The sequence below is a fragment of the Pyrgilauda ruficollis genome, unplaced genomic scaffold (genome assembly GCF_017590135.1).
Source record: "Pyrgilauda ruficollis isolate IOZ18807 unplaced genomic scaffold, ASM1759013v1 scaffold2, whole genome shotgun sequence".
NCBI lineage: Eukaryota > Metazoa > Chordata > Aves > Passeriformes > Passeridae > Pyrgilauda > Pyrgilauda ruficollis.
Window position 1 is genome coordinate 11307499 of NW_024519206.1, and position 8934 is coordinate 11316432.

Genomic DNA, 8934 nt, shown 5'->3' on the forward strand with positions numbered 1-8934 from the left:
GCCATATGTGATCCCAGTATAACTACACTATAGGCTGCTCTGCAGTACCTACACTGGTATTTAATTTCTTCACAGGAATCTAAATTAAACTTCTGACTTTTCTTTCATAGCTGCCAAAATAAGTCAGCTGCTGAATTGGGCTGTACAATTTCGTTTGAAATGTGTTTTTAGGGATAGGCAGACTGCACTTCTCAGAATTGATGGTGGTCTCTAAAGGCAAGTAGGTACTTAGTCAAAATGGTAACTTCACTCAAAGACATGCTCAGCACCAAACATGTGCTTTTATGTTTTTCTTGAGCCGCTCTCTTCAACAGCAGAGTTCAAAGAAAGTTTGTCTCCATTCTTTTACAAATAAATTTCTCCATATTGGCCATAGCATAAATTCCAAACACTTTTATTGCCCCAAGATGTGGATGCATTTTAAGTACCTGCAGAGTTTAGCAGCTAAGAGAAGTAGATGATCTTTAAAAGTTCCCCTCTGTTCTCCTTCACTATTTCATGCAAATAGGAAGTGCTCCAGGTTTTGGAGCAGAGATCCCCCTGTATCCTGCAGACCCAGGTGAGGCAGGCTGTCCCCCTACACCCCATGGAGGACCCCATGCCAGAGCAAGGGGATGCCACATAGAGGTGATGACCTGTGTGGGATGCCTGTGCTGGAGTGGGTTTGCTGGCAGGACTTGTGACCCTGCAGGGGACCCACACTGGACAGTCTGTTCCTGAAGGACAGCACCTCATGGGAGGGACTCATGGTGGCACTTTGTGAAGATGTGCAGCCTATGGAAAGGACTCATACTGGAGAAGCCCATAGAGGAGTGTCTCCAGGAAGAGGGACTCCACATTGGAGCAGAAGAATAGCATGAGGAGTCCTCCCCCTGAGGGGGAAGGGATGGCAGAAACATCACTTGATTAACTGACCCCAATCCCAAATCGCCATTCCCTGCACTGCAAGGATGGAGGAGGTGAAGGTAGAGAATTTGGGAGTGATCTTCCTTATCTTCACCCATGAGACTTTTGTTGTATTTTTTCTTAACTGCCCAGCTGAAGATGGAATGATGTGGTGATTTTGGTAGGCTCCTTTTGTCCACCCTGGAACAGCCCACCACAAGCATCTCCACAAACTGTAAATCTGTTTTCACCAGATAACTTTGATATAAAGCTCCTCAGAGATTTATTATGTACTTTGAACCTCAGCAATGCAAACTGATTTAATGTTTTCTTTCATGTGAGGTGGGGTGGCTTTAGAAACTAAGGATCAAAACCCAAGCAAAGTTTTGGTTTACAGCATTCCTAATTGTTGCTTCTGGTTTTGAACCACTTTTCATCTATTACTTGTTACCTGTATATGCATAAATGTGATATTTGCAAAGACAGCTGCATGGCTCTGTGTGCCCTACAACACTCATATTGCATTGCTGCATGTCTCTGCATTTGTGCTACAGAATGCAGCATGTGAAGTTTAGCTCCTGTTTCTATTATTTAAACATTTCTTTCAGTGTGGCTGAAGTACCAAATACATATGAGGACAAAGAAGAACATGTGGTCAAACCTCCTGTTGAAAGCATGGCCAACCTCCTGTTGAAAGCATGACTTTAAAAGAAATAATTATCTGCTGAAGTATTGCTGTGCGAGACAAAGCATTACTTGGGTGCCTCTGAAAATTTGGGATGTAGCAAAATGAATTTTCCTGTGCAAGGTTTTTCTGACTTATGTCTGTCTTAATCACCTGACTCCTTTTTTAAGACCTGCAAACAATGGAAGTACCCTTCTGCTTTTCATTTCACTTTATGCTCCATCAGCATGTTGCAGGATGATAATAAAAGGGTGGAATGAACTTAAATAGCATTTAATAAGTTCTGGGTTTAGAAATCTGTCATAACCATATACTTTTTTTTTTTTTTTTCAGTATTTCAAGTACAATGGCAGCCTACAGAGGAGTCTGAGTTTTCTGAAAACCAATCTAGAATATTTCTTCTACCAGTTAACTCTAGGGATCTAAGTGGATAATTTGTATGACAACTGTAAGAGAAACCCATGTTTTATTGATTTTCACTAAAATTTTAATTAGATACTGTTCTGAGTAAAGCCATAGGACTGACTTTCTGGCTAATCACTGCATAGGATACATTGTGCACAGATATGAAGAGATGAAAATTGTATTTTGCCCTATCCATTTTTCATGAGATAAAATACATGTAAAGATACTGTAAGCCTCCCTTTTCTTTCCTAGTAGAACAAATTTTTCTCATCCAAGCTCTGTGCTACAAAAGACCTGAGTGGCACTAGCTGAGGCCCTTCTACATTATGTCATCAGGAGAGCAGCACAAATGCAAATCAGATATCTATGCGTGTCAATGTATCTGTGGCAGATGTACTTTTGTGGGTGGCGCTGATGAAAGCATTTCCAATTCCTGCTAACAGGTGCTCTTAAACTTGGGGAAATTTTTAAAATGTCTTGCTTAAAGTTTGGAAATTTCTAGTGGGCTGTTGTTTCTAAGGACAGCCCCATTTTCATATTTTAAAGCAAATGTAAAAGGCAGTTGCAAAAGCAATTGAAAGGAATCTAAGACTGACAGATTTCAAACACGATTCCCAAGTCTGGCTCCTTCTGAGGGTAAACCAAAAGTGTCACTTTACACTCAACTAAATCTGTCTAAATGATACATGGAGATCAATCCCATGATGAGCCTTTGGATTTATAAATTAATCAGTACATTGTCAGCTGTCTTCTCTATAAGCTTAAGTCAGAACCTAAAATAGGCCTGGTGTTTTTTTCATGGAGACTTTAATAATAGGCATAAATATTACTTGTACGGCAAGGAAGGCTGGGAGCTCCTGAACCCTACAAGAATTCATGCCAGGAAGTCCCAGTAGTCTGTCAATTGATTTACTTGTGTCCTTTCCTTGCTTTTTCCCAATTCATGAATAATATCTGTGTGTGGATAATAAATAATCCAGTGAGTGATAGCTAGAGCGATGTATGTTGCCTGTTGTGCCCCTTCTCCTCCTGTTGCACTATCCAGTGATTGTTTTCCTGGCTCATGTGCTCTCAAGCCAAACAGAAATTTTGCACAGCACAGCATAATTTCTGCTTTATGTACTTTTCAGCTAGCAGTTCCTCTGCTAAGGGAAAATAAATCAATAGCCACCTCCTGTATCCATGCTATGAAGCTTGCTATAAAAGGACAACTTAATTGTAACCTGCTGCTGGGCCAGTGTTTGGGCTTCTGCTTTCCTCCCACAGCAGCTATCATTAATGCCAATAGATGTGTACCCTTTCTCTGTTGCTAGGTGATAGGTGCCTTAAAAAGGCAGCTTCTATTGCTGCTCAGGGATTCTCACAAATCTTGTTTCCTTTTGGTTCACATGATGTGCAGTGAGGTTTGCAGGACCAGAAACACAGCTCAAAGTTCAGGGCATTTCCTTCTGCTGTCCATTTGACTGTAAATCACTTAAAGATTCTGGTTTTCCTGACTGAGGAATAAATGACACCTGTTCTGGTGGTAGGCAATGGCAAGACTTCTACTTCATAGCCTGGATCTTTGACTTTCCCCGCACACAATTTGTTGACCAGTGTCCTTCAGCATGGACTTGGCTGATGTACCCAAGTGTTATACTGCAAAGCAGGTCTTTCAACAGCACTTGTTAGGTAAAGTGTTTTTCTGAGGCTCAGGGAAAAACCCAAATATTGGTTTGGGACTCTTACATTCAGAAAGTGTAAGCTCACTGTTTTTACCTGTTTAGAATTTCCTATTTCTTTGTTATTTCTGTTATGAGTGAGTAGAGAGAATAGATATTCTCAGGACTATAGTCTGATTCCTTTGGACTGAATTAGATTCAGCAGACACAGGTTGTGTTTCCTGTAGCCTCATTAACTTTTTTGGAGGAATGGCACGTCAACCTCTCTCCCAGCTATGAAGTGAGCTGATCAGTTTGATAGGGTTTTTTCCCAGGTTCTTGTAAGTAAGGAGACCTGGTTATTGGTTTTTCAGCATAAAGAATAAGACAAGAGACAGGAAGAAGTAATAAACTCTCAGATACCCAAACTTGAGGAAGAGGAGGCAACAGGACAGGAGCAAAGAGCAGAACTCCCAGACCACTTCTTGATGGGACTCGAACAGAGCCACTCAATGCCTTGAGGAGGTTCAGCCAGACACTGCATGGACACTGTGCAGGGACACTGTGAACATGGGTGCATGTTATCTGATAGCACATCTCAAGCCAGGCTAGCTGGACAGTAGAGTGAGTGGTCTGATTGCCAGCAACTGAGGAGTCAAAGGGACCTGGAGGTCTGAGGGCTAGGAGCTGGAGAGAGACAGATTGTCTGCTCCAAGCTATTGAACAGACTGAGCATCCAAGCAAGGGCTGCTGATGAAGGCGCCTGTTTGTGTGTGTGATTCTAATGTCAGTTTAAAGCTGGACTAGCTGGTGAGCTGAAGAGGTGTAGGAGGCAGCTGCCAGAGAGACAAGTTCTCTTTCAGATTTATATCTAAGATGACCCATAAAAGCTTTTCCTGTAAAAACAGGAAAAGTTTTTACTCAATGTTTGATTTTCTCTAGCTGCTCATGACACAAAGGCTATCAGCAGTTTTGATTCTTCTTCTCATTGTTATTATTCACATCATAGGCTTCTTTTTATTTGAACCATGCACCTTTATTAATTTTATGCTTTTTAAAATTCTGCTTTAAATGCTGTAAATTATACAGCCATTGTTCTGAAATTCAGTTTTATAACCAATAGGACATAAGTAGCGCAAAAATAAATAGAATTTATACTAGACCACCACTGAAGCAAAATACCACAACAATCACTACGATTATAATTGCCTTATATGTCAAGGGTTTGTACAGAAAAAAATACATTATGCATACGTGAAGGCAGGTTTGCATTTCAATTCACACATTTCCTTTTCATGACCTTTAGTTTTGAAAACACATTGCAGCTTTTCCAAGTCTTTCAGATTCTGTCTTCATAATTTCATTCCAGTATTAATGTAACTGTTAGAGCTCATATCCCTAAAAATACCAGACAAATAAAACAAAAGCTGTTATAATTAGGTGAGACAGTGAGAAAGAAATGAAAGGAATCAAATTAAATGAGAGAGAACCTTGGCTTCTAATATATCTGTTATCTTTTCTGGCCTGAACTTCTACTTTATGCATGTGTCAGATGGAGGTCAGGGGTAGCCAACTGAAACTTGGTTACAAGACAAATGGGCAGTTCCAGTAAAGCAGCAGTTATGATAAGAAGGACTGTTGTTGAAGAGCTGGTTTAAATTAGTCTTAGTAATAGGAAATAGTTTTTCTGTGCTGAAAAAAATTCTGAGATGTTACAAAAAGTTTTCCCATGATAACATGGAATGAAAAATCAAAATCTCAAACATTGTCTCAGTAAGAAAATATGAAAAAAAATAGGATTGGATGAGAAAAAATAATTTTCAGAATGCTGTGGTTCAGCTTGGAATTTAGTCTTTTTTTAACTCTAATTTGCATAAATTTAGAAAATGGAAGAGTAATTTCAGTTAAGTTTTATAGGCTGAAATGGGATATTTTAATGATTCTGAACCTTCTTCACCAAAGCTATGACTTTTCAAAATGCAACCTGATCTAAAAAAGCATCAAATCTAATCCTGTCATATGAACATTTTCAGATTTGGCTATTTGGCACCTTCTCATTAAAAAAGATTTTATAAAAAGTTTCTCTACTACTTTTGATGAGGCTTTTTGATTTGATGAACTGCAATCTTTCTTTTGGCAAATTGAACTCATATTGAAATGCTCAGAAATATTCCTAGAGGAATTCTAGCTGTATTTAATCATTGCTAACCTATGATTTAATATGCATGTTAATATGTGGGTTGAACACTTGTGTAGCGTTACCTGGTTCGGATTCCTCAATGTCTCGAGGCAGATTGACAGCCAGTGACTTCCCAAATCTCTGTGGCAAATTTAGAAGTGATTGACTGGAACCTTTAACAAGTGGAGATCTCCCAAGCCTGTGTGATACCTTTGGAGCATGATTAAGTATGTTCTCTCCAAAAGCTCTTCCAAATCTCAGGGGCAAATTAGAAAACGGTTTAATGCTTCTTTCTTCTGGATAATTTCTTCCAAATCTAAGAGGTAAATTAGCAACTGAATTTGGCATCTTGCTTGCTGTAAAAGTGTTCATTTTAATGATATCTTTTGATCCCCAGTCTTCCATTTCTTCAAAATTGAGACTCCTCTGCTTTTCTTCAAAAATATTATCTTTAATCTAAAGAAAAATATTTTTAGAAAGGACATGATCATTTTATAGGACATTACTCCGGCTACCAATGACACAAAGTATTAAATTTCATAACTCCTTAGAAAGCTGCTGGGTAATGCTCTTATATTTTTTTTAATATTTAATGTTTTTTAGTTCTATTTGCTAAACTCTGTTGTAATGTGAGCTCCTTCATGTGGATTACTTCATATGCTGACATTGTCCTGCTTACCTTTTCAGAGCTCTGACCACAAGGGCATATTTCCATATCAGTGTCAGCAAATGGTTCAGCTCAAATGGTGTCAGTTGGAAATATTTCTGGGCACAGGTGTCAGTACCTGTGTAGTCAGTTAAGATAGGACAGCAGTTGCTGTCAGGTCCACATTTGCTTGTACCACCACCTGAAGTTCTGTGGAGTGGAAGATGCTGAACATATTTTGTGACTTCACACAGACCCAGACTCTTACTCATCTGGTCTGGATGAACAGGAGGATGGACCACGCTACCTGAAGGTATAGTTAATTTCTTCCTCAGCATTGGGTGGGTGCTTTGGACCCAGTATCCATCCAGGTTATCAGGTAGGGAAGTGAATGGAAAGATTTTAGGTCAAGATCACATCATGCCTGTTCTGGCCTGGCAGCATAGAAGATGCCCTGAGCTTTAAATGGCTTTGGTCCTTCACCAGCCCACAAGCTCCTGGGCTCATAATTTTTGTGTAGCCAGCACAAAATATGCTTTCTGTATCTATGCTGTCATTCAGTGAGGAGCTGAGCCTAGTATATTACCTGTCTCATGATGTATAGGGCAGCTGTTGCCTGAAAAAGAGCTTTATCAGTATGACCCTTCTTATAGAGCAGTGTTCTTCCCTCAGCATATTAAAAATAACTTACTTTTGTGACAAAAATAAGTTTCCAGGACTTAACAGCAAATATGTACAAGTATGGATTTAAATTTCAGTCAAAGACACAAATGCTGCTAATCATAATTTCACTTCCTTATCCCTATTTGTCTTCCCTGTGAGCTTCTCCAGTTACTGGCAGAGAACAGAAGTGAGCCATTCTAGATCATACTTCATGATTTAAACTTTAAATAAACCATCCCTCTGATTGCACTTGCACACTACTTCTGGAAGTATATAAAAGATAGTGAGCTAAAAGTCCAGAGGATTTGACTAGCATAATTGAATTTGTATTTTGTTTTGAAGGCTGTTTATTATACCAATGATGATAAGTCAAAAAGAGAGGTTGTCTCCCATTTCCTAGGGAGTATTTGTAGGGAAGACATGAAAAATAATGCAGATGAAGTGTGCAAATTTCATTTGGCACCTATTGAGACATAATAAATGTGCAACCCTGCAAATAAATTTTTATAGGCAATTTCCGGAGTAAAATTTTAAGACCGTTAAGTATATTAGATTTAAAATGTTCTCTGTTTATCATTATTTTTTGAGTATTACAAGCACGCCTTTATTAATTTTGGATTAATAATCTATCTGTTAGTGCATAAAACACCTGACAGGAATGTTAATTGAGGATTCACTGTGTAAGTAAGAAACATTTCAGAAAAAGTTGCAGCCTAATCACAAAGCTGTACTGCAAGAAAATTGAAACATGAGTTGATTTACACAGTATGTGTGTTTGAGCAAAGGAATTTCTTGAAAATTCTTTTGATAAGCTTTTTTCATACTGCTAGTGCTGTAATGCTGAATGTTGTGGAAAGGGTTTAGGACAGTCTGTGCCGAAACATCCAGTGTGCTCAGGATCTGACCCACATTTCCCCCAAACAAAGTCATAGCAATACAGATCTTACCTCATAATATTTATCATCATTGTCTTCTCTGCTCTGCAGCCTGGACTTCATTGGTTCATTTAGACACATGCTGTTTGATGTGAGAAAGACAACTGTAGCTAAAGCAAACAGAATAAACTTCTTGGTTGAAATTACTTCCATTTTTCTCAAGTTAGGCTTACTTAGAGAGCTCAGAATCTGTACAGAAAATAAAACTGCCATCTTTTTATATAATCAGAAAACAAAACAAAATGCTTTCACCATGACATCAGTCTCTAAAGCTCCAACTCCCAGTATTAATTAGGGAAATAATTTGAATCTATTGGAAGAATGTTGGGAATTTCTTTTGTGAAGCTTCTTAGGCAACATAACTCCTTGTTAGGGACTCGCTGACTTTACTAATATTTTCTTCTAGTGAAGTATGTCATAATTAGCTAATTTTGAGAGCCACAACAGTAGAGATGTACAATAGCCACAATGCTCCATCACTAGTAGAAAAAATCACCTTGTTTCTTTCTTTTGTATCGGTGTCCTCAGAAGGACTATGAAAGGAAGCTTTCCCCATGTAAGCATTCTTCTGCTTAAACAGTCCTTTTGGACCACAGAATGCTTGTTTATACTTATGTACACCTAGGAACATTTGTCCCATTATAATCTGGTGCTGTGTATTGGGGTTGTTGATCAGATCCTAAGAGATGTTATGCATTAATATAATCTATTGACGTACATAATATCTATGCTCTAAATTTGACATTTTCGTTGCATTCAGAATGGGTTAGGTACATGCTTTTAAAACCCTGCCCATAACGTAAATTTTTAGAAATTCCAAAGGTTATTTTACATCTATATTTTTCAGGCCAAATTTTCCATTTTCCATTTTTAATCTGCCACTTAGCTGAACACAG

At 38.5% G+C, this 8934-nt stretch overlaps 1 protein-coding gene across 1 annotated transcript; it reads right to left on the minus strand.

The window, feature by feature from the left end:
* Positions 1-4535: 4535 nt before the first annotated feature.
* NPVF (neuropeptide VF precursor) lies at positions 4536-8225 on the minus strand. Its single transcript, XM_041466578.1, has 3 exons — positions 8051-8225; positions 5878-6250; positions 4536-5013 (listed from the first exon to the last, which is right to left on the minus strand). The coding sequence occupies exons 1-3, from the start codon at positions 8189-8191 to the stop codon at positions 5006-5008; spliced, it is 522 nt and encodes a 173-aa protein (XP_041322512.1). The 5' UTR covers positions 8192-8225; the 3' UTR covers positions 4536-5005.
* Positions 8226-8934: the final 709 nt, after the last annotated feature.

Excerpts from the sequence above, each read along its gene's own strand:
- NPVF (XM_041466578.1), bottom strand. The coding sequence starts at position 8,191 with ATGGAAGTAATTTCAACCAAGAAGTTTATTCTGTTTGCTTTAGCTACA. Across the intron at positions 6,251-8,050 it reads ATGATGATAAATATTATGAG|ATTAAAGATAATATTTTTGA; the intron begins GTAAGATCTGTA and ends ATTTTTCTTTAG.